Source organism: Lates calcarifer, linkage group LG18, assembly GCF_001640805.2.
Source record: "Lates calcarifer isolate ASB-BC8 linkage group LG18, TLL_Latcal_v3, whole genome shotgun sequence".
In the NCBI taxonomy this organism is placed as follows: domain Eukaryota; kingdom Metazoa; phylum Chordata; class Actinopteri; family Centropomidae; genus Lates; species Lates calcarifer.
The window spans coordinates 9,194,815-9,221,240 of record NC_066850.1 but is presented as its reverse complement, the minus strand read 5'-3'; the positions used below and the strand labels follow the sequence as shown (position 1 = coordinate 9,221,240).

The following is a 26,426-nucleotide window of genomic DNA, read 5'->3' as shown; positions in this document are numbered from 1 at the left end:
CAATACCCACTCAGTCATTGGCTGCATTCCCAAAATGCAATGTGGGATATTTTCTGGTTTTGGTTTTTGTCGTCAGTGATTTGTCAGTGCATTCAGTGTATCAGACATCTTTATAGGAACGAAGGTTGAATCTACATAGAAGAATAAAGATAATGACATTATTTAAAGGTAGGTAATCCATTTTCTCAGACAGAGCTGACTTGCAATTTTCAATTACCCGAAACAGAAACAAGTAAAGTCCAAACTTTCTGCATTATTACTCAGAGTTGACCACAAACCTATCAATAACTCTGTGTAGGTTGGCTGTATTATTACAGCAAAAGACACCTTGTTATCCTCCTGTTCCTGCCTGTTCATTAATATACATGACATATGAGGTCATGTTGCAATCTTGACAAATCTCTCTGTGACGGTAAATAGTTAGTAAAAAGTGTAGCTTCACCTGCTGTCTGCCACCTGAATTTCATGTTCCTTTCCTTCATCTTATCTGTCAGTCTGCCACCTTTCACTGTGAGTTTTTTCTATCTACTAGCTGGATCTCTATCACCTGATCTTGTCAATCCCTATAGATGGCAGTCTCGAGCTGCAGTCAGCTGCAGCCCCACCCCCCTCTCCAGTAACAGGAAGACACAGACATGATGCAGACTCTCAGACACACACACACAAACACACATTCCACCTCTCATGCTTACACAGCCTTCTTTTACACAAGCACACACCTGCATGCAAAAATAGCGTTCACCTAAAAATGGAAGGAAATGGGACGTGAAACACGAGGCAGAAGAATTGTTTTGCCTCTGCTAAGTCAGTGACCAGAGTACAAATCAGAGATGCAGAGTGGTTCAGGTCTTAAGCAGACTCTCAGCCTCACATAAATGTTTAATGTTGTGTGCTAACAACTTGTGTTGACGTCTGATTGGTCACTATAAAAGATGATGATGGTGACAGCCATAGTCAATCCCTGTATAAGAAAGTGGGTCTGACTGGAGAACATACTTTGGTATTTTACTGCAAATAAATAACTTCCTCTGGCCTGCACTATAGATTTTATGAGAAGGGGTTACATAAAAAATCATGGCACCCCTTTAATGACCCAGCAAACATCTGCACCCTGCTGATGTGTCCTTGAAAATTATGCTGGAGCCCCGATACTCACTCCCTTTTTCTTTAACTTGAGCTGTGGCACTGGGCAGGCAAAACAGAAAAGACAAATCTCTTCTCCAAGGAATCAATAGTGTGTTACAGAAGAAAAGTATTTCACAGGCTTTTAATACTTGAAACAATGGGCTTGAATGGCAAAATAGGGTTTGGGTAAAAAGGCAGAGTCTCATAAAATGTGAATGTGTAGTGAAGGAAGGCATTTCAAATGTACATTTACAAAAGCCTTTATTATTCCCCGACCTTTTCCTTAGTTTAAGAGTGTGAAGCAGCTCTGTAATTCAGTTGTAAGAAGAAAGAAAAAGCCTTTTTAGTTCCACAGAACAAAGTGAATATTGCTTTTCAAACTGATTTTGAATCTTGCACATGTGTATTAGAGGTAGACAGAAAAGCAAAGGGAAAGCACTTTTCCTTTGTGACACTATGGAACCTGACACAGGCTGAAGACAATTAGAAAAGTCACAAATGTAACTGAATGCATCAATAAATAATACTGGTCTTTTTTAATGATCAAAATGGAGTGCAAAAAGAAAAATCAATCAGTTGGTAAATATGATGAAAGTCTTTATTTTTTGGTCTGGACTGTGTGGCTTGTTTACCTGAAAACCCACTCGCTCAGCACATTACTAGCTGCAGCTGACTTGCATCATAGCTTATTAGCTTTAGCTAGTATTACTATTCCACCAATATCTGTCCTGGACATATTCATTCATTCATTACTATATAAGCACAGGGACAGTTAGAACTGGGGTGAGAAATTACCAAATTATTTGAGGGGAAAGAAAAAAAATTTAAACAAATAATCTGTTTTTGTCTCTTTACTCTCCATTTTATTAATTTAACTAACAACATTATTTATTGATGTGTTCTGTTATGTTTTTGACTTATTTAACCTTTTACTGCCATTTGTCAGCTTCAGGGCTCCATTAGACACACTCCAGCCAATGAAGTATTGTTTTCAGCTCTGTAAATGGCAGGCAGTGTTTTTCTCCCCCTTTAGTTTCAGTTGTTGACACTGCAGTCACCCAGGGGGGTGCTTGTATTCCCACCGCCACGGTATTGCAAGCATGTGTCAGTGGCATTGACACTAATGCAATGTGATTGGTTCCTTGTAATGAGGTGAAATGAAATGACATTTCACTTGACAATCAATCATGGGCCAAATACCCATTTGTAAGACTGCCTGGGAGTCCATGTGTCGATGGTTAACAACAGACGGCTAGTTAATGATGCAGTAGGATGTGGAGTCCACTGGTGACACATTGAGAGCATTTTATATGGCTTCACGGTGTACATACTGGATATATTTTAAACACATTTTCATTTTATTCTCATCACATTTGCTGGTTTTAAATAATTTCTACTTTTTTTAAAATTTCTCCTTTTGTTTCGTTACTAGAGTAAAGTCATCCAGTCAGTGCAGGGAGTTCTGTAAACTATGGTGTGTTATTGTCTTATTGTAGTTTTGTGATGACCAGTTTCTAACTTGAAGTTGTAATTATGATTGGGAAACTGATCTCTCTGAAATGTCTATGGAAATGACTCCTTACTGCCTCACTTCAACCAAAGTCCGTCAGTCAAATTAATCAAACCTATTTATAATTGATATAGTGTTATATTGTTAACGCTCAGTAGTTTTAATTATTACTTGATTTATCTGAGCCTGTGAACCCTGACTTTGTCAGGGGAATCTTTACTTTCTCTACAATCAGTTATTCACAAGTTTCTCTTCTATAATACATAAGCTGATCTGAAGATGGTGACCCAAATTACAAGGCAAAATAATCATTCTCAGCCTATGAAACATTTTCAGTGGGGAGATACTGTTAGCTAACAGTTTTTATGTATATTTTATATTTAACAAATAGAAAAAAAAATCTTTTTTAAAATAGCAGTTATTGTTGTGGCCCTAAAAATGTGGTCCTTGAATTTGTTTCTGGTTTTATCTCATTGGCTTGTTGAATCTTGAATGTACTTCATCGCTCTTTTCAGAAACACTTCTTCTCCCCGTCAGTCTTGTCCATTATTCATGCCATGTCACCTCCGTCACCATCATTCCTTTCACCTTGTGCTTGAGCATCGGCTGTTCGAACGAGCCGCTTTGCGTGCGAGTGAAGTGGACTGTGTAGGGTTAAACGGGGCTGGGGTTGATCCTGTCTGCCCTGAGTTGGCCTGGCTCTCTACTCTCCTCTGCCCACTGAAGCTGAAAATAGGACTGGGGCTGCAGGCTCTCTCCCTCTGCACAGCTCGCTGCTGGAGCAAAGCACTGGACAACTCCGGATTCTCAACATAGCAGCACACTTTGTACGAGATGTGCAGTGCCCACTGATATCAAAATTTCAAAAATGATGTGGACACTGAAGACTAGTTATCTGATCAGCTGATTAGGGTGATGACCCAGGTGTCACTCACTTTATGCTGTTTCACTTAGGTCACTTAGTATTATTTTTTTTAAAACAATTGCAAGAATCACCGCAAACTGTTGGAGCACCACTCTCAACTAAATGATAAATGGTAATAAAATTAAAAAGAAATAGGCTACCTGCAGCCACAAAAGTCTTTTTTAGAAATGGGTTTTGTCAGCCTATGGTTTTTACAAAACTATACTTTCTGACGGCCATTAAGTCTACATGTGTAATCAGGGTAGGATAACACCGAAACTCAGTGCTTCAGCTTGCATTTAGTGCGTTGGGCTCAGGTCGGATTCAGATGTAAAAAAGAACTCCTTTGGGCTGAGCTCGGTTATTACTTTCTCAAATTTGGGTCAGGTTTGGACTTGAATGTGTGGCCCAAGCATTACTCTAATTAGTACTCCTCAAAACTTATGAACAGACCTTGATGTGTAAAATTGGTGCAGTTTCCCCTTAATAATGATGTGAGAAAGAAAAAAGTTGCAAATCCTCACACTAGATAAACTGAAACCTTCATAAGTGGTAGCCATTATTTGATACCTACACTGTTTTTTGTTTAAGCCTTTATTGGTGCTATGAAGCAATGTTGATAAGTGGATGTTCGATCTACACATACAAGGCACAAGCTTAACATGATTCAGGTTTCTGTTGACAGTTTCTCGTTATTCTGCCGGTCGACAGTTAGTGGCCAAGAGGTGCTGGAATGTGCCAGAAAAAGTCAGGAGGGAAAAAAGATTCCTAGCTGATGTAAACAGGCTTACAAATGTTTAATGAGGAATGTAATGCATTCGACGCATTTGTTAGACCTTTGTAACAGTAGTGTGGTAGGTTACAGCTTATTAAAACAGAATTGCATTCAGCCTGGGAGGCTCATCCGTATTATGCTTGCGACTTTCACAAATAGCAACTTTGGAACATTTTCACACGTCAGGAGACATTTTTGCTCCTGATGAAAAAGATTTGTACTGCGGCAGAGCGTGTGGCACTGAGGCAACAATATTGTGACAGCTCAGAGGACTGATCCCAATACAACAGAGACTCACTCTTCCTATTCTGCTCTCTTTTTCTATAGCTCATCTACGGCACTTGAGTGAATGTAAAGCCTCTTAAAGGGAGTCAAAAGGAGAACATATGTTTTCCCCATTTATCATCCCCCACTTGAAACGTATTTACTCAATTTGTACCTTGACAGCAGCTAGCTAGATTCAAGCTAATTAACACTTTTGCCTTATTTGGACGTGTGCCTGTCAACGTTCCTTCAGGTCTTTGAGCTAATGACAGTCACCTGCAGATCGGTGCTGATTTGATCACACGCCTGACAGCAAGCCACATTTAAGCACAGCAGATATAGTCCACTGAATAATTAGATGGGTAATTCAATTGGAGGAAGATGGTAATCGAAACGTTCTGCTGAGATAAGGAATAATGTCAAATCTCACTGTTATTTTTCATTCTAGTCATCAATTTTACTTATTAAATGAATTTTAGAAGCAATGCATTTAATGCTAAAACAATAGTTGATTAATTGAGTAGTCAGATGACACTGCATTTTTTTTTCAAATGCATTTTTAGACTTAGACAGACTTTATTGATCCCTTTGGGATGACTCCCTCAGGGAAATTACGTGGCAAATTTTTGGCAAGTTGCTTCAGTCATTTATCAACCAAGAGGAGTCAACAGCTATGTTAGCTGCTCTGTGAGGCTGTACTAAGGGTGCATTCACACATAGCTGGCAGGAATTTGTTTTCTGATGTATTCTCCACTGCCAGACATGCCAATGACATGACAACTGAGTAGTCAGAGGCCACAACAATCCTTTCCTCCATTTTATCTAAAGTTAAAAACATTAAGCTCCTTTGCGTAGTAAAACACTTACCGATAGTATAGCTGTGCGTTTTCTGAGTCTGTTGAGCTCATTCACAATGAATAGCAGCTGTCACTGTCCCAAGCTCCTTAACCATGGTTGCCATCTTAGTTTAGCCTGTTAGCATGCTAATGTTTGCTAATTAGCACTAAAGGCAAAATACAGCTGATGCTGATGAGAGTGCCATTAGTTTTCCAGGTGTTTGGTCATAAATCAAATGGCAGTTCATCCAATATTAGAGATATTTCAGTTTGGATCAGTGGTGTGCCAGCCGGCATCGTCTTTGGGATTCAGATTATTGAAAAGAACAGTCACTGTGATAATCAACAGGATCATTGTAATGAAAAATATCATAGTTGCAGCCTTAAAAAAAAAAGGAAACTTTGTTTTTGGGTATGCTTCATTCATATGTGAGGTCAGGGCTTTGGGATATTTTATATCTGTTGATATCTGTATTCTCCACACACCCACCCATCAATGAATCATCTCAGGCAGATCCTCCGTTGTCCGTATGTCTCTTCACTTCATTTGTTCGCTCTGTTTCAGGGGACTGTGTAATGCTGTCTGCCTGCTCACTTCGAGCACTTGCTCCAGTGTTGTTTTGTCTGCGACGAGTCATATCACCAAGCAAGCCTCTTGCCAATAGTCATACCTAGCACGAGTGATACAAGAACGCTGGCATCAATTAGGCAAAACACGACGAGAGCATGGCAGCGCATCAATATTTATTTCATCTGCATATAAATGAGATTGGGTTTAAGGGAGCCATTTGCTGATGAGCCTCTCCCTCTCCAGAGTTCTCTGGCGAGACCACTCATGTTATGACGGAGGGGTGGGGGGTGAGGCAGAGGGGGGAGAGCTACAGGAGGAGAGAAGAGCTGTGATATAATAGGATTCAGGGAAGAAGATATTTCAAGGCTCAAGGTGTTTGTTCTCTCAATTTGCTATCTGGCTGCTTAGGCCTAATTTTATTTGTAACTGAGACTGATGCAGCAGCTCGTCTGTAAACATTTCTAAAGAGGAGACTAATTCACAGAGGTCAGAGATCAATTCCTGGCAGCTCACTGGCCCAGACACTGGAAGTAATAGTACTGGGGAGTTGGGGGGGTTGACACTGATGCTGATGAACTGCGGAGCAAGAAGTCATGTCTGTGGAGGGCTCTTGGCTGTAGACTCAATCGCATGTCATGCTGCGTTTTCCCACTTGGCCTCGGGGTGAGTGGGGCCGGGGCCACGGCCGCAGCCACAGCCAGCATGAGGAGTCTCTCTGCAAGACTGCATGAATTTGTGTCCCTGCCCGATACTGCAAGAGGAGGGGGGAAAAAAAAAAGTTGTTTGTTAAGTAAACCAGTTGATGGAACTGTCTGTGGAAGTTTGAGTCCCCTGCAGCCTTCAGCTACTTGAACTACGTGAACCAGCATGCAACAGTGATGGGACATGACAGGTGGAATTTCCCCTAGTGGTGCTGAGAAAAGGACAGAAAAACTCAACTTGTACAACAAAAACATGCAAACGTGCTTGTTTTTTCTCGTTACATCTGCATAGAGGAGGCCTGCTGTAATGATAATTTCCATTACTCATAAAAATGTTGATTGCAAGTTTCCAGAACCCAAAGTGACGTCTTGTGGAAAATGCTCTTCATGATTTTCCAAAGTCTAGATGACATCTTTAAATAGTTTCTTTCATCTGACCAACAGTCAGATATTCAGACACATCTTCAGTTTACACTGATACAAAACAGAGAAAAGCAGCAAATCCTCAGATACAGAAGACTGGCACTGGCAAATGAGAAATAGATGAACAAAACAGTTCCCAAACTTTTTCTGTTGGCCTTAAAGTATAGTGGTGTCTTCTGTGGGTATTGCTGAGACTGCTGTTAAGTAGGGGTTGATTGCTTGGCCCGCGTTACCTCAGCTTGCTTTCAGAGCTGCAGCATGTGTGGTCAGTTGGTGTCATTTGTTACTGCTGGGCTTGGCTGCTCAGTTCCACAAGTGTCTGGGTGACGGTGTAGAAAATGCCGGCGCAATTGAGTTGTGCCTTTCTTAAAACCCTGGCATCCAGGTGCTGCACTTCCCGTGTAGTGTATTGCTGCCTTAGCCTTCATGTCAAGAAGAACGACTCATCAAAAAAAACTTCGCTTTTGACACTGCTCTTCGTTGGGGCCTCAGCAATACACCCACAAAGTTTGAAGCTGAAAGAACATCTGAAGACAGACAGAGATTCCTCCATTTAGAGTTAGATGACACTTGAGGACCTTTCATTGCTTGATGCTGGCTTTGTGCTTACTGTGTTACTGAGTCAGCTGAAAATTGTTTCAAGGAAGATAAGGGAAGGGGTTGCTTAAATTCTGAGCCACATGCCGACAGCGAACACAACTAGTGGCCGCCAGCAACCACTAAAATCTTCTTGCAGTGTGCTGTTCACAGCCTGCAGATTTCTTACTAGTCATTACAGCATGCCTTTTCTGAGTTGTTGCCTATGTTTCTATTCGACCTAATTGTCTGAAATAGTAGTTTGTCCACACTGAACTCTAAATTGTTTTGCTGTCAACAATTTGTGTAGCATATTATAGCAAACACTACCTGACATAAAGATTGCATTAATGAGAAAGAAGTCATAATATTTTTATCGAACATTAAACCTCAGGAAAAACAAGCAGAGCTTCTGTATCACACATTTGATGCCTGTTTACACTGTCATCTCACATCTAAACAAGATGAATCATGATTTGTCTGATTCAGCTCAGCGTGTGACTATAAGTGACAGATCATTAATTGATTGTACTTTTGCTCTGTAGTAATTAATCACAAGCAAGTCACAATGTTGAGGAATTATTTTTTCTTGAATCTGACCTCACTTGTTGTGGGTACTCTCCCCTCCAGTTTTGGAACCATTAGGTTACACTTAAAAGCATCAAATGAGACTGAGAGCATTGAAAACGTCCAGGACTCAAATCAAAGACGAGCCTTGAAAGGCGCCCTGTAGACAGGTCTATTCTCCTCTGCTCTTGAAGTCATGAAAGCCTTTATGAGTGCTGTTTGTCCCAAAATGCCCTCTCCTGCTAGAACAAAATCGAGCCCTTTAGGGAGCCCTAAACGCTAAATGGGCAGTATAGATCAGTGGTGGAAAAACACAGTGTTTCTCTTTTCATCAGCTGCTCTGCTGTAGCCCTTCAAACTGTGGTCAATTTCCTGTGCCAAACCTTGAGTGGAACTGAAATTATCCTCGACTTTACGGAGCGAAAACATCTCTTGCATTTTGTTACCTACACTTACACACATAGTTGTGCTCAGTCTCTTGTCATGACCTCCAGACGAATGCATGGCACTGACTGCTGCTGAGATTGTAATTAACCTCTTCTCACACGGAGAAAAATCAATGAGATGCTTTGCGCAGTCATTATTGGGAAAATAGACTGTGCAATGCTGGTCTCTTTTAAATGTTGATTTTCTTTAGTCACTCTTGCTCTGTTTGAGGGCTTTACAGGTAATCATTTGCCCTCTGTCTCTAGCAGCTGATCAAGTAGTCGGCCAGTTTTGTTTATCACCTGGATCCTCACATGACATTTAGCAAATCAGAAAACTTTTGTACAAAAGGCCAGAGTCCTAATGTACAGCAGTACATACACATACAGGACACATGTATATTTTCATTTACTTTATACAGAATGATTCTATTTTTTTACAGTGGAGAAATATCAGAAGGAACTATTGAATGGAAAACATACAATCCAATTATAACAGATTCTTTCGGGACCTAACATTACTCTGAAAGAACTGCTTTCACTTTTTGTTTTTTATTTCCAACAATGCAACAACAATGCTTCCAGCAAAAATTGGCTTTAACAAAAATAACATAAATGTCACTTGGGGGGCAGGGATGAAATGCCACTATTTACTGAGACAGATGACAGAGCGATGGCCCATCTGCTGGGTCAAGAATCATCATGTAAGAAGGAACTTCTCTGAAAAGCCATAAGGGGATGTGATTATGTGTTGGAGAAAACATGAAGAAAATGTGTGTAATACCCAGCCTGTGAGAGAAGCTTCTCAGAACAGCGAGCCTGCTGTCCTTATTGGACCATGGCTTCGAGTTATGGGCTGCAGCTTTTTTAGCAGCCTTTCATGTGTGCCAGCACCAGTGCTCCGAGTCCAGTGCAGACAGCCATGGGTGGCCTGTGATGGGGATGTTTCCAAGGGGGGTGACATGGGAAAATTTGAGATGGTTGACTGGTTGCGCTGTTGTGGCTGAGCTGAGAGGACTGACCTGGATGAGCCAGTAGTAGCTTTACTCACAGGGATACATGGAGGCACAAGCTAACATTATCCACTGACAAATTTGTGACTCTGATCAGAGTCCCATGGCAGGCTGCAGAGGGAACTAGTCCTATAAGGTCGTTGCACGGTCAACTGTAATACACAGGATTTTAAAAAAGCAGTGATTCATTAGATTTAATCTATGCTTAACCGAATCATTATAGGCTTTAAGTGTGCCATATTTTGAGTTTGGCCATATTTACGACATGTGATACTCGTTGATCGACTGAAAATTAGCAGCAACAGTTTTACTGTTTGAAGCAAGAATACTAAAAGAAAATAGTGTTTCTGGTTTTTCAAATGTAAATATATTTGCTAAACTGGGTATCTTTTGGTTTTGATTATTGCTTGGACAAAACCAGCAATTTGAGTATGTAAAGTCGGGCTGCGTGAGGTGCATTTGTCATGATCTCTGTAAATCAAACAATATAATCATAGATTTAACAATGGAAAGTAATGCACAGGTAGAGAGAAAAAAATCCTGAAAAGGATTTTATTCATCCCCTCTTTCCAAAAAATACAAAACAATATTCGCCATGTTAAAGAAATTATGAAAACAAATATTTAAGTCTTCTAAATATGATCTATAGCCCCTCAGATGTTATCCAAATGAGAGCATATTCATTTTTCTGGCCACTTGGGGGCAGTTTAACAAACTTTAACCACAACATGAAGACTTTCTCACATTATACACACGGCCATTTTAGCATAAAAAATTTGAGTGGTGCAGCTTTACATTTTTGTAGCTGCTAAAACTATATTAAAGTATATGCACAACAAATCTTGAGTTAAGCCCAAAATTTAACATAGCTTCATCTCTATGCAAATGTGAGGCAGTTGATTTGCATGATGCATCTTCAAACTATGCAGATGACCTTTTACTTAGGACTATGCCCCAGATACTGGGTGCTTAATAATGCACTGTAGGCATTCAGGCTTCTGAACGCATTTCCCTCCCAAAACTTCCTCCACACACCAAAATGACTGCTTGTTGAGTGGTCCCTGTACAACAGTGGTGAGCTTTAGACGGATTCATGTTGAAATCCTGTTGAGATCTGACCTGACAAGGGTCCCTTTTGGAGTTTGATTACCTCAGATGATCTACAGTCACTGCAGCTTCCAGCCTGCACTGCACTGCAAATGCTCTTATCCAGAGGTGTGTTGGCTCGTGTTGGCTGTTTGTGTGTGTGTGTGTGTGTGTGTGTGTGTGTGTGCGCGCCGCTTATGTTTTCATGTTTGTCTGTGAACTCTTCGGCGCGTCTCACTTTTCATTACTATGTATTGGCTTATCCATAAAAGGCATTCTGCGGGGGGACGTTAACTCAGAAACAGTTCTCCGCTTTGCACGGTGAGCTGTGATCTGAAGTCGGGCTGCCAAATGCAATTGGACGACAAGGCCTTTGAAGTGTGCCGTGATTGGCTGTGTGTGGCGGCTATTTTGACAGCGCAAGTTGTGATGGGGAGGCAGTTGTTGAAGCAACAGTAACTCTGTAGGTCACACTGTGCTAGGTTTCGATAAATCTCAGATGTAAACGTGTGTGTGTGTTTGAGAGTGAGTCAGTGAGAGAGACCTAGTAAATCACTTTTAAACCTGTGCATGTGTGTGCGAAGAGAGAGACTTGATGGGATTACTTTTACTTCTTGTGAGTGCAGTGTGTGTGTTTGTGTGTGTGTGTGTGTGAAATCAGGCAGCCAACATCTCTCTGTGCATCTCTGTACACCCCTCCTGCAGCTTCCCCTCTTTGAAATTAAATTTTAAGCAAATATTTCATCTACATTTCCCCTCTGAGCTTCACATTGTCACAGTTCATTAAAACATAATTGAAAAGGAATATTCAACGACTCACTTTGCTCATACACCACTTTACCCCATTACACTTGCTAAAGAAACATTTACATAGAATATCATCTCAGTTCTGTTTGCTCTCAGAGAGCTACATGAGCTGCTTACACGACTGCCTCATCATTTCCCATAATTCATTTCTGCCAGTGCACATAAACATAGCAGGGAATGTGGGATATGCAAAGCGTGATTCAGCAGCAACATTTTTAATCTTTCCTCCATCAGCTTCTATTAACAGCGCTGCCGAGTTCAGCAGACCGGAGCGCTCCTGGGCTCTGATTGGGTTAGTTCAATTAAATTGGCTCCAGCAAGGTGTAATGAGAACTGTGCTGTATCAGTGACAATGCGTAGGAGTAAGCCCGGTGGCGGCCATTACGGTTCGACTATTAGCTAGCGACCCATTAATATCAATAAGCCCCCGTTTTTCCCCGCAAGTGTGTCGGAGTTGTCCTGACTCAGCCATCACTCAGTTCACCCAGACGCCTCGCATCAATGGTCAAGTTTCATTGAGATGGCAATGCACTACGCCATAAACAAGGCCGTGTGTTTTTGACGCTCATAGTGAAATAAAAGTCTGAAAGGGTTTAAATGAATAGTAATTTGTGGGGATATTGTGTGTGTGTGTGAGATTTCCCCTCCTCTCCCTTCCTCTCAAGAGCTGAACGATTAATTGTTTTCATATTGAAACTGCAATTTTGAAAGTGCGCAGTTTTGAAGTTGCAAGAGCCACGATTTTAATTTCCTAAAATTTACATCAGTGAAGGGTAATTCAGGTTAATCACAACTTGGGTCTTGGCATCATTCCTATTAGTTATGATGACACTGAACTTATTCCCCAAAAAATCACAGAGAGAAACAAGCAGTCAGATGATCAGACAGTTTAGAAATGGCCACTTTATTTCGAGGTAAAAGCAAAAGTGAGAACACTCAATATGTTGTTAATAATCCCTCTTTGCCAAGGAAAGCTGTGACTGCGACCGTCAGTTTTGCTGACTACATTGACTTTTTCATTAGTAAATTTAGCCAGCTGTAATAAATTGATGTTCTGTTGGTTCAAAATGAAACTCATCTTCTGCCAAAAATTGTTTCACTAAGAAACAAACACCAATCTGTATTGGTTTAATATTATTCTATTAAATATTTGCTACCTTAACCTAGACTGATGACTTGAAGTCTTTACAAGTTTGTGATTTTGCTTGACACAACCACACAAACAACATTCACAAGCCACAAGGTTTATTGGTATAAAATAAGTGCAATGTAGATTACAATTTCAATATTGGTCCAAAAATTGCAATTAGATATTTTACAGATTAAGCCCACCTCCTCTCTGCTTCCCTCTTTGGATTTTTACATGACTCAGTAGACTTAAATGGCTGTTATGGGATATCTCTGATTACTCATAAAATAAAAGGCTAATTAAGGAACAAAATATTGATCCTTCCAGCTCCTTACTTCTCTCTTAGAAGGAGAAAACCTCTGACCAACCATGTCATCTGTCTGGTTTATTTTCATGTCTTTTTTTTTTTTTGTCTGAGTTTTATTCTCTCCCCTCTTGTCTTCTCAGCACTAATCATCTCCTATTAAACCTCCAGAAGTTCAGTGTAGGGATTCAAGTTTTCTTCCAGTTGCTTTAATTAATACAAATACTGCAAGCTACTATCTGTAACTCAGGGTGTTACACTTGAGGGGGTTTCTTATTTTTAGTCTTGAAATCTCTGTCTAGTGTCTTCACCCAGATGTACAAAATGGGAGCACATGAAATTAATTATTGTACTGTGTGAGATTTGCTTCACTGGGGTCTCTTAGCTCTATCTTCACTGTGATAAAAGTGATGTTGTTGTCAAGGCAACCAAACTGTTAAGCATCGAGTTTGTCTGCTTGGCCTTTTTACCACTCCGTCCGCTGCCTGAGAGCCTCAGTCTCTCAGTGGGGAAGAATTTCTTTGTGATTTCAAACCGTGAAATCGCTGCACTGGTGCAGGCGAAAGGTATGTTATTGAGGCGACAGTTTGACAGGAGATGGCAGGAGATGGATCCTCGTCATGTAAAGCGAGGGGAGTTTTTCCTCCTGACTGAACCTACTGGCACAGTGACATTAGCATGGTGAATCTGCATGCACTACTCCACCAGTGAGGTGAGGCTATTTCACACTCTCCTGGACTTCAAAGCCGACGCTTGGGAGCAGCTTCGATGTGCTCGCTTGGTTTTTTCAGCATCTCCCTGCTGTTGATTCGTCATTGGAAGGACACACCCATGGCAGGCTGCATCTCCCTTTTGAAATCATTTCTTAAATGCCCTCTTTTTACCCTCTGCTCCTCTTTTTAGTGCCCTGTCACACCAGAAATCAATTTGTGTGTCCTTACAAAATAGCTGGTACTAGAAGCTCGATGACACAGAGGCTACTTCCATTTTGTGGCGAAATAGATTCAAAGAGGAAAGTCCTATTGCCATTGCTTCTCATTTGGCAGAGCAGTGTTATGGTGCCACACAGTTAATATGATACTGTAGCTTTGGACTCTCCAGTTCTCTCCATTCCCTCAAAGTGTTGTCAGTACTGTCAAGATGGTTTAGTTGGTCAGCGGCCTGGATTTGCATGTCAGAGTTCACTAAACTGAACTGTGAAACTATGTGAAAGCATTGTACAAATTTACTTAACCTCTGCCAGTGAAGTTCTATAAAGTTGTACATTTTGAAAAGTTAGAAATCTTCACTGTGATAAATTTTGGTCTGGTGCAATACAGCTATTAAGCTACGATAGCTCGCTCTGTTTTGGCCTCCAGCTCTCTGTTAAGGGTAGCACTGTCAAGATGGTTGACTGCTGGTCAACAGCGCAAGTTCCTTGCCTAAGTTCACCAAAGTTGAACTTGATGAGAAAGAGTTGCATGGTTTTACTTCACCTCTGGTTTTATTTCGAGGGTTTTGGAGTTTTAAAGGACCTTTAATCTCCTTGCATCTACATCTCAGCCTACTGTGTCTTGTGCTGGGAAGATGAGCAGCCTACTATGTTGGACATGCAAGACTTTTCTGTGTTATCAGTCATTTTAAACTCACTCCCACTGTCTTTATCAGACAAACAAAGGCCTTCCAGTTGCCCTTTGAAACTGCTGATGCTACAGATGAATAAATAAACAGCCCCATTTGAGGATTATTATGTTTCTTCTACAAATATAGAAAAAAGGAGAAAGGGGAGAAGGGAGAGAAGTAGCCTGAAAGTGGAGACTGTAAAAGAGGATGGTAGGAAAACGAAACAACAAAGAGAGTAGCAGAGAGGACTAAGAGGATGGAGAGAGAGAGGAGACAGGTTGGTTGAATGTCATTACACAGCCGTGTTCAAACAGTTACTGGTTTTGAAGTTTAATTTTATTTGATGCATTATTGGCTGGCCGCGCAGCAGTAATTTTTAGGCTGCTGCAGAAGTTGAGCCAGTTAAAAGCTTGGGCAGGTGGCCTGATGCAGCTTTAAGTGATAGGGAGCAGATCCAGGAATATAGACAACAGTTTATGAAATAAGGACCAGAGAGAATCCAGGCTTCCAAAAGACATCTGTGAGGACTGGAAACATCATAATAGTGAATTAGTATTTTACAAAGTATTTTGTACTCATTAATTTTCATATTCTGGTTTGGATGCTGGCTTTCAGAACACTGAGAGGGTGTTGCATCACACACAGAAAGCACCCAAATATGTAACACTTCCCTGCTCTTCCCTGGGTACTACCTTTGATGTGTGAGTGACAGGTCATTCGGCTAATTTCCTAATTGGACTTGAGAGAGGCTGACTTGCCAGTTTCTGAGTAGTGTTGAGCAGTGCTGGAGAAACATGGATATTTGGCATAATCATTGCAAAGCACAAAACTTTAAAGGAACTTCATATGCTTTGGACTTTTAATCACAGAAATACCTAATGCATGTACAGACTGAAAAAAGTTTACTTGTTTTAGATGAGCAGGCAGCACTTAAACATAAGGATATTTTCTGTAAGGTGCTATGGGGATGTTGGACAGGTCATAGGGCAACCTTTATGTGATAGGTTGACATCAGAGAGGAAGGCAATAAATGGTTGTATAGTAGATTCAAGGGGAAGAACAGGCAGCTAGATGAGCAAAGAATGTCTCAACCAAAGCATGGTCAGAGGGTGATTCGATAAACTTTATAAAATCAGCTGGAGTGAAGCATGGGGTGTGAGGGCAGGGAGAATCCATGTTAGGTACAACCTTTGATTTGCTTCCACATTCTCAGAATCTTGCCCCAGGTGCTCTTTGTGTTCAGGCATAGCTTCTCTTAGAGGTGTAAAACAAGCCTTTCTCAAGGGTGATATACCTGGAGACATAACCCAGTCCTGAAGTACTTAGCAACAGCCAGTGGCTTTTAGGTAAAACTGCCAGTCAAGTCAGCGAGAGCCGCCAAATTTAGCTCTCTGCTTTGGCAACAGTAGGACTCAGAGATTTAGAAGCTCAAATGTAGTTTAGTTGCTGGGATAGAGAATGGATTTACCTGTCTGATGGTTCAGTTGATTTATGACAGCGCAGCCTGATGTCTGCCGTGGGGGCCAATGACAGGTCAAGACATCATTTAACGCTGGTATCCGGCTTCTGTAGGAATCCTTAGCCAACCTTTGGCACTTATGATGAATACACCGCTGTGTGGATTGATGTTTTTTCTTTTTTCAGGAATCCTACCATTGAGCACTGAACTATATTAAGCTTTTACTGCAGTTTATGTGCTTTACTACGGACCATTGAAGACCCAAAACAGCTTTCAAATTCTGCAGACTATCTCTCTAGGATGGATGCACAAATCAAAAAGATGACCAGTATGGTCTTTGTGATGTGTGCTATTTTGATAATTTTGGCAAACCAGACGTGTATAGCAAGTTTTTAAAGAACAAAAGACCTAGTATTAAAATGTGGCATGTATCTGAATATCTTACTAGAGAAGACAAATGCTCAAGCACCAGGTATCAACATTGTCTTTCCCACTACATCATAAATGCTACAGTAGGTGGTGCATCATCAGTTTTCTGTGTTTGCATGCAAATCACAGCTGGTGCTTGCCCAGTAGTGTAAATGCATGCAAATGAGGTTGCTTAGTGGAGGTAGAGCACCTTGTGTAACCACGTGCTTTTTATGCAAAAACAGGTTCATATGAAGTTCGGCCAACTTTTTGGTCTGGAAGCATGACGCCAGCGAAATGCCAAATATAGATGTGAGGACATGCAAAAACCCACGTAAAGCTTAGTGACTCTTCCTTTGTCGTTCAGTCTATTCACATACTGCATTCACCTCTACAGTACACATAGTAATTAGAACAAACAACAATCACAGTGGAGACACAAAACGAAAACAAGATTTCATATAAATAGCAGGGCTAACAGCAATCCAAAAAGCAAATCTGGATACACATCACATTTTGATAGGTATAAACTGAGCCATATGTGGTTGAATATGAGGCAGGTTCAGTTATATGAGATACCAGTCTGCTTTCTCAGGCTGTTCCCCATCAATCCACTGCTTAACATGGCCACTGGAAGGCACAGCGGCACATGAAGGACACATTCCATTTCCTGCTCCAGCAGCACTATCAGTGTCCCATTCCCAGGCTAAAATGAACCAGGCCTCCACCCCCTGCCAGAAGACAGATGCTGCACATCAGAAACACACACACACGCTCATTCACGTGCAGGCAGCTGGCGGGCTGAGTGAATTTCCATGGCAATGGGTGAGCTGGGGATGGTCAGCATAAAGCAACAGAAGGATGATATGGTACGTAATCACCTGTGGGATTTTGAGAGCTGGAGACACTGTGTGGGTGTGTGTTTCAGGCTGGTGCCCTTTAATTTCAGCAAATGAAAGGAACATTTTATAGGGCAAATAATACACATTTTTTTCTTTGTAAAGGTTTCATGACCAAGGCACAACTAGAAACAGATACTATAGTCTAAGGATTTTGTGAACAGGTGTATACATTTGCTTTTAACTCTGATGACTGGGTGTGATTTTAAAATACCAAGCTTACTCTGCATTTTCCTCTTGAAGGAGCTATATGTAAGTTTTGCTACATAGCCAGCATTAGCATTCTCACCAGTCTAGAAGAAACACTGTGAGTTCAGCCTCAAACATCATTTCTTTATTCACCAAGAGCTGTCTAAAAAAATAATGTTTTGCTTCTATAGTTCTATCACTTTTTTCCTTCTACAGAAGTTAGCATGGTAAACACCTAGCGTTAGCCTGGGCAGACTGTCTCATCTTTTTCCGATAGCGGCTCAATGTGGCGTCCACACTGCCCTGAAGTAGAAGTGCTGTTCATAGGGCATACTCTAACCTTTTGTGTTAAAAACACAACAATAGTTGAAGCTCTTGGCACACGACCATCACCACTACCCATTCCTGGAAATCATGTTCAGTGGCTTACGGATCACTGTTGGACAAATAAAACAGTTTTATGATCTGATAAAGCCATGGGTAAGGTTTGGTTATATTTAGGTACATTTTGGTTAGGTTTAGCAAAAGATCATCGTTTGGGTCGAAATTACTTCTTGGTTAAGATTAGGTCACGATTGTGACATGAACATTGATTTGATTGGAAATAAGAGATGAAATCCAGTGTTTTTGCTGATCTATGCATCCACCCCCATCCCTCTCTTCTTGGCTTCATAATAATGTCACACTACTTCTGCCTCTGCCCCTGATGGACAACGGTTCTAATTCATGAGGTGGCAAACCATGCTGCTGACATTTTGATGTACTTTTCTACCATTAGAGGCATCCATCAGCTTTGATTCATGCCTTTCCTGTGTGAAAAGCAATTCCCAGACTCTTGAAATTTGCTTGAAAGCTGTATACCCAACTCAAACAAGTATTTGATTTTGCTCTCAGAGGTGAATGGAAATTAATGGCTGACTAGAGGGGCTAAAACATTTATGTGAAAATCAAAATTGTTCTGCAAAAGTAAAACACGCTCAGTGTGTAACTATACACCACCTAAACATTGCCTTAATTTTAGTTTATTTTTCTCGCCTAAACCCCAGTTTTGGCTAACATTTTTATGTGACGATGAGCAAAAGATAAGTCAACATATGTTATTATCACGTTAAACATTTTGTGTTGTGGGAGCAGGTGATTTAATATCTTCATGTGTGTGCATTTAACTCCATCTGAAAACCAGTTGGTGTTTATGGATTCCAGCGTTTCCACCACAGACTTGGCATCATATACTGTGTGTTCATTGAAGACTAATCAACAGAGCGCAGTGTGGATCTGGTGAAACTGGCAAGGTTTTAAGCCCATCCTGAACTTTTAATTAGTCTGATTATCCAAACAGCTGTCTGCTGGCGCTCCCTCTGACTTTGATGCACACGCACAAGCAGTGTGATAATGCTACATATGTGACTGCCGTCGGGCGCCCTCAGAGCGGGGTGTGATAAATATTGTCAGCGAGGCTCTGATGACAGCGCTCCAAGCTCTGACTGACTGTCAGCACATCCTCCATGCTGGATTTCTCTTGATAGAGTAGAAAGTTTTCAGATTTCTGTATGAGACTTTGAAGACTCTGCTGTCAGAGCGCTGCTGAAGTTTTTGTTTAATACTCTGAGTGTGTTATATGTGCATGTGTTTTGCATTTATGTCCATCACGATAACCTTGTGGGCTTGTTTTGAGTCAGTTTTCATTGAGCCTTCATCGTCTGCATTTCTTTTTTAAATCCAGTCTCTGAAGTGACAGCTCAGCATAAGTACACATTTTGAATCTCTGCAGGCACTTGTGCCTTTGCTTGTTTGTGATCACAGTGTTGTGTTTCAAGTTTAGAATTGAATTTGCTGGCTTGAATTTTACTTGATTTATGGCTCACTGGTTGGTTTTTTGATTAGAGAACAGAATTCTGTTTCTGATTTGATCACATAATTCATTTGATTCTGTAAATATGAATATTAATGTGAGCGAGACTGTTCTCATTCTTCTGCAAACTGAAAGCAGTATGAGTGACAAAATGATTTACTTGAATGAAATCAATGTAGAAAATGTGATGGAAATGTGGCAGGAAGGTTACAGTGTCTTCCTCGCTCTACACAGATTTGATGTTTTCATCTGCTGCTATTCTTAGTCTCTCCACTTAAAGCTTGAGTGGCTGTTAACTTCACATGCTTCACATATGTCATAATTTATTGTATTTTACCATGTTCATTTAAAAATCAACTTTTCTACCTGAGCCATGCAAAGAAACTTTTTGTAATTTCTGCTAAAAAAATTAATGGATTTAAGAAGCCAAAGTGCAAGTTGTTGGATCAGTGAATACCTTATTTACTTCTCTTTGTTGCCATTTTGGATTGTTTCTGTGATGTTAGTTTCTGGTTTAGTGACACTGGAATATACCCCTGCGATAGAGCTGAATTTCATTAAAATATTCCCTCTTTTTGAAAAGAATAACAACACTTAATTTGCAGCTGCAGAAAATTGAGTCACTCATTTTGTTGAATTTTTATTAAAAACTAAATGGACGCTGTGAACAAATTGTTACACTTTGCAAATTAACAGCAAACCAAACTTGCAATTACACATGCAAATGTAATTTAAATTGATGAAAACAAATGAATTGGAAGTGCGTAGGCCATGTGTTCAGAACCACCATCTCTTTAAGGTTGAGTGCTGCTCCTGAGAGCTTCACCTGAGTTTACATGTCACAGTGGTAGTCATCGGCTCCTCTGTCAGCTCCACGAGTTTGTGCAATGCAGGGTATGAGGCAGTTAGCTGTTATACAGTAGCACCTCTTTCCCCGGAGGAACCAGCTGCTCTCTTGTTTTTTGACTCTCCACAGGCTGTTCTTTCTCTCCCGGCTTCCCAGGGGATTTACACGAGCACCTGCTGAGCTTAAATGGTGGATTCTCTTCTTCAGCAGAGCAACAACAATTTTCGTTCACCCATCTGTTTTGGAAACAGTAATCATGCCTGCTTGTGGCTCTAAACATGCTAGAAATGAGTCCTTTCATCTTGAACCACACTGAGATTTCTTTTTTACTTCTTACATGTACAGCAATATTTTATACTTTTCCTCAAGGTCGTACTAGAAATATTTACTGAATAATGGGAATAAGTGTGTGAGTAGTTTATACCCTCAGGACTGTTGTCATGTTCGGCTGATTGGCTCATGCAAAACTGAGTGGATTATCCTGACGTACTGCCAGTCCAAAGCTTTACCTTCTCCCTTTTCCCTCTCTATCTCTATCCTCTTCTCTCCTTGTTCCCTCTGTCATTCACCTCTCCCTGTTAGGAGCATCATGATAGCAGCGGGAAGAACTGACGAGGAGCCAACCTCTGTTTAAATGACCTCCTTTGGCTTCATACACCTGGCTGACTCCAGACCAATGGAGCTGTTGCGAGAATTTGACCCTCACTGCATGTGCATGCACATAAATAAAGTCTGTTTTTGCATACATGGCCAAATATTGAGGAAAGGTGCAGTCACACCAGTGTGTGTTCTAAGTCTGCGATTCCCAAACTGGGCACATAAAGCCAATGCAGGTGTGCATGACCAAGAAGAAAATCATGGAGCAGAGCCAAAGTTGAATTTAGCTAACCCTAACCCTAACCCCTGCTCTGAAGTTTATTCAGAAAGTAAAGTAACACACCGAGTGTAAGATTTTTGTCAGGGCAGAGAAGAAACTGGTGATGCTTGTCGGTCAAAGACATCAGCTATATCCAAAATACAGAGACGCCTATCTTCACAATCGGTACACAGTAGAAGCAGTGATAGCCCTTCATCTTTTTTGTTTATGGCAGTTTGGGAAAATTTTAACATGCAGTTTTAACAGAAACTTGCATGAAATGGGATGCATTTTAAATGATTGATAATGTTATTTCAGTAAAATTTAATCTGGCTGCTTTTGTTGCCCCATATATTTAGAAAAATTAAGCTGATTTACAGGTTGGGGATAGTTCCACTTTTGAGTGTGAAATTTGGCTGCTCTTCTCTGTTTTAGCTCATTATGAATTGAATATTTTGGGGTTTTGGACCATGGGTCACACAAAACAAGACATCGCCTTGGGCTGTTGGAAATCGTGATGACTGTTCTTCACCATTCCCTGGCATTTTGTCGACTGAAACAAGCAATTAATAGAAAAAAGCCTGAGGGTATAAATTATCGTGTATAGTTAAACGAGTGACAATACATGAAAATCGCAAAGAACATGTTTTATTCATACATATACTCACATGCTTTAATAGTTTTTTATTCCTCTGATGGCTGAGATTATAAAATCTGACATTTTTCAGTTCCATTTAGATGCAGCAGCCATAAAAGCCAGACTGTGTTTGTGGGCTTTCAAATGTTTATAAAAGCACATAAATATAGAAAAATATATGTTGCTACTAAAGGAAAAGGCAGGGAGTAGAGAGGAGATAAGTGGATTGATTGCATGACCAGAATGGGCAGAATTTGCGACACAGAAGAGCAACCAGAAACCACTGCTGCTGGTTCCTAAAACACAGAGTAAACAAACAACATCCTAAATGAGTAGGATTGGTGTTCTGTGGGAGTGAGACAGCAGTGTACTTGGCTGAAACATAATGTTTAGTTTCATCATGTGGTAGCTGATGGTGGAACCAGGTCAGAGCCCAGGCCATGTGGACGCTCTAAACTGAAGGGGGGGCATGTGATGTGGCGGGGGATGGCTTTTAATCTGACAGAGGCATGTGAGACAGATGCAGTGCTCCGTGCTGCAGACGGGGGGCGTTGTAGGACCTGAGAATTTGGAGGGATCCAAGAGGGAAAAAAAGGATCTCAGTGCGATAGGTCCCCCCAGCCAACGGAGCCGCGCTTCAACGGTTGCTCTCTCTCACTTGCAGCAAACACACACTCTCTTGCGCACACACTTCTTCCCTTCCCCTCTTCTTTCCCGCTCTGCCTCTCTCTCTCTCTCTCTGTCTCTCTCTCTCTCACACACACACATTCTCTCTTTGCCTTGGTGCCACTCATTGTGCCGCGCTCTCCTGTTTCATCTCTCCACCGTGGAGTGCAGAGAGAGGTGATTCGGCTCCCAGGGCTGCCTGCCAGTGGTTAGACTGGGGCAAACAGAGACAGAGTTGGGGGGGGACCTGAGGGACAGGACAGTGCTTGGGGAGGTGGGATTCCAAGCGGGAAAGATCCGGCGCAAGATTTTCCTCCAGCGGAGAGTATTTACATCACAAAACCTGTGGAAAGAGGACTGACACTACACCGGCTGCACAAACGCTGTCCGCGCAAGAGGTGCCATTTAGTGTGTTAATATGTGTGTGTGTGTGTGTGTGCGATTGTGAGTCTGCTCACCTTTTCAGTATGCAGCTTCACTGGCTTAGCTTCTTTTCTCATGCAAATGTAAATTGGCTGGTCGTGCTGCCCCATGTCTTTGACAGAGACACAGATGGAGCCGGTCTCAGTAATTCAGGTTTGCATGATTATAATGAAACCCACCACGAATTAGTTCAGCTCTGATGGATTAGTGCATGTTGTGTGTGTGTGTGTGTGTGTGCGTGTGCGTGTGTGAGTGAGAGAATGTTTCGAGAACACACGGCTGAAGCACCAGAATGTGCTAAATAAAAGATCTCCCCAGTATGACAGAAAACTTCCAAACTAGGTTACCCATGAATTAATGTGCCACTCATTAATGTCACCCACCTTCTGTCTGAGCACTTTCACAGTCGACTGCATGTGTATTAGTGTTAGTGCATCTGTCTCATCATGTGTGTGTTGTTGATATGTAGGCGCTCAAACATATCATGCTTGGATGTCATTGCCTCAGGATCGCGCGCGGGGGGGAGAGAGAAGAAGGGGGAGCTAAATGCTGCGTGGCGCCGTGCCAAGTTGCCGCTTTAAAGAGGATGCTGAAGGTTAGACGAATGTCTTTTCAGCCCGCGCACCCTCTTGCGTCTTCTTCAGTCTCTCTCTGCTCCTTTACTTCCACACAGAGGAAGAGTAACAAGAATGAAGAAGAAGTGTGTTTGGTTAAAGCGGCATCATGAGGAATCCCTTCAGTAGCGTCAGTCGAGCTGCCTTCTCTCCTCCCAGCCCTCCTTCCCTGCCTCCATTTGAAATGTGATTATTTGAGTGTGTAGATAGATGGAGTATTTGTTGGGGGGGGGCCATGGAGCTTATGCTTATTTTAGCTTGCTCTCCCCCTTTCTACTCTCCCATGGGATTTGCCCTTGCGTTCCATCTTTCTTATCCCCCATCTCCATTTCTCTGTCGGTCCCTCCATCACTTCTTTTTTTTATCTTCTTTCCTGCTGAGCCAGCGAGGTGCACTGGTTCAAAGTGGAAATCCATTCACACAACTGGGACTTGCTGGAAAGAGAAAGAGAGGGATAGAGGTTGGGTGGGGGGTGAGGGTGAGGGAGAGGAGAATGGAAGTAAAACACAGCCCCTGGGGGAGTCCGTGGGTGATTTATATGTAGACATTTCTCCACACGTGTTTGGCGACCGCTCCAATTAACACCTCCACCAATCCGTGGCTGCACTTGACAGATGCTGAATCTGAGAGAGGGCAGAGTGTGTATTCATTAGTGTTGGCTGTGTTTGTTTGAAGGGATTTAGCAAATTCAAATTGTTTACTGTGGTTTTCAGCGATTTCTGGGTCATTTGTCACCGCAGTGTTTTGGAGCTTCCTCTGCTCGCTCTTGAAGTTGGGAAAATGCACAGAGAACAGCGAGAGGCAATGTTTTCTAGATAATTCACGAACACACTCAGCTGTCCCCATTTCTGATCAAGGCCTGATTAGGTTTCCTTTTCCTCAAACCATTTCTTTATTTCTACAGGAACACAAAATGCATGGCCCATTATGTCAGAGTGATTGATTCGATAGAAAAGGTCTGATTCTGTTGATTGATTTCTATCCTTTGTGTTCCTCCAGGGGGCGTGATAGACAAGGACCTGCGCCACTACCTCAACCTGCGCTTCCAGAAAGGCTCGGTGGACCACGAGCTGCAGCAGATCATCCGGGACAACCTCTACCTCCGCACCGTCCCCTGTGAGTTACCTCGTTACCCTCACTCACCTCTTTGAGTTAGACACTTCTTTTCTGTCTTGCCAAGGCTGGATTACCAGTAAGGCTAAGTGGCCAGCTGCAATGGGGCCCAAGACCTCCAGGGGTCCCATGAGCTCCAGGTTCACTGTGTGGCAATTTGTTTTTAGTACACTGATTACATAAACAAATGTTTAAAGGGTGATTTCAGTGATTTTCACTCACTCCCATAATGTGCTACATGCAAGCAACAGATGCCCAAATATCACTATGTGAGCACAGTCAAACTCCAGAAATACTGCATTTCCCATAATGCCCTCCCACCCATCCTGCCTCCTAAATGCCTACTTCTACTACTAGCTTGTAACACCGACTAACACCGAAGTCTCAAGCTCAATCTACGATAACCCTGATGACATCACTATGACATCATCAGGGTTAAACTTTAGAAAAACTGCCATCTTAAGCCACAATTTACAGCTGTTTCATGATGAGCAAACTGAACTTTACATAAAGACAATGGCGTGCCCCTTTAGTCAGTGCTTTAGAGTAGGTCCCTCATTACTACTTAATCTTTTGTCTTGTCGTGATGAAATCTAATTTTAGGACCATTATTTTTTCAGTGGATATGCTTACATGTTGCATATTTCTAAATACAGTAAATCTACCTCTGTTGACAAACCAGTCTCAACTCATTCACCTCGACAGCCTATTGGATGCCTTAGAGATGCTCAAAATCACTGAAAGGTACATTTCCATAGCAACTGTACAAATCTGCTAATGACTACAGTTCTAAAAACTCCAGAACAAAGAACTAATTGGCCCTTGAGTTGAAATTGTCGTCTGCTGTTTCCTAGGTCAACACATTTTTTTATATTATTACCACAAATCTATTGACACAGCAAACCTAGGGCCAGGTAGGATGCCAGCTGAGGAGTACTGGCTGTTTTTTTTTTCGGGAGCTAAACTGCTCTGTATTTGAGGGCAGCAGGCCACATACAGAAGCACAAACAGTGGAGAGCAGTTCTGGATATGTTAAATGTTCCTTCTGAGGAGAGTGTGTGTGATTAAATACTTGTTTTCGCTTGCTGCCATGCCCCTTTGCCTTCTGTGCCAATTCTCCCATCTCTCTGTCTGTGGCTGTCATCGATCAGCTGCTGGAGTGTTGGTTTAGGTGGAATCGAGCTCGTCTGGAAGTTCAACTCAAGTGTTGACTACAGCTCTCAGTCTCTAATTAGCTGTATTAACTGCTTCACAAGAGCACACAGCTGAGCAACTGAGTGTTCTGTAGACAATCAAAGATAAGATTTGGAGAGCTTTAAGCTATTGATACTTGGTGTTTTTAGTTCAGGACAGCATTTTAAACTCAGCGCCTCTCTGGGTTGTCGGTGGTGTATGGCCTTTATCAACCTAATTAAGCCTGCAGTGCTTAAAGGGGCTTAGACTTACTGATGTTTAATCCATATTCTTCTGACTCCTGTTTTCCATTTGTTTGCTGAATATATGCTCATTGCCATCAGTCAGTGGATTGTAATATTAAAGGGTGCCTCTTTGTGTGTATACAAGCTGTTATCTGTGTATAGTGTGTTAGCCTGGCCATGCCATTAGGCCCAGCTGTCTGGTGGCTAACTCTCCCCTGAATCCTTAATGGAGGTGCATTCTTCAAGGCCAGGAGCAGGCAGACTTCACTGGAGCAACTTTTCCGTCTCCCTCTCTGAACAGACAACAGGAGAGACAAAAAAAGGGCTATTTGTTTGCAACAGAAGCGTAATTTTCTCTGATAACCACTCACAGAGCCGCTGCCGGTCAGGCACTGGAGATAGAGAAAGAGGTGAACAGTAAAGAGTG

At 41.7% G+C, this 26,426-nt stretch overlaps 1 protein-coding gene across 8 annotated transcripts in view; it reads left to right on the top strand.

Annotated features, from left to right (window-relative positions):
* The window catches only part of magi2a (membrane associated guanylate kinase, WW and PDZ domain containing 2a), a 197,996-nt gene that overhangs the window by 32,098 nt on the left and 139,472 nt on the right, over nt 1–26,426 (top strand). For 7 of the 8 annotated variants that reach the window (XM_018680922.2, XM_018680921.2, XM_018680920.2 and 4 more), the window contains exon 2: nt 24,468–24,584. In XM_018680922.2, coding sequence (XP_018536438.1) covers nt 24,468–24,584 — 117 coding nt within the window. Of the gene's footprint in view, nt 1–22,210; nt 22,830–24,467; nt 24,585–26,426 lie in introns of those variants that run through there. The other variant, XM_018680924.2, reaches the window with a different exon arrangement.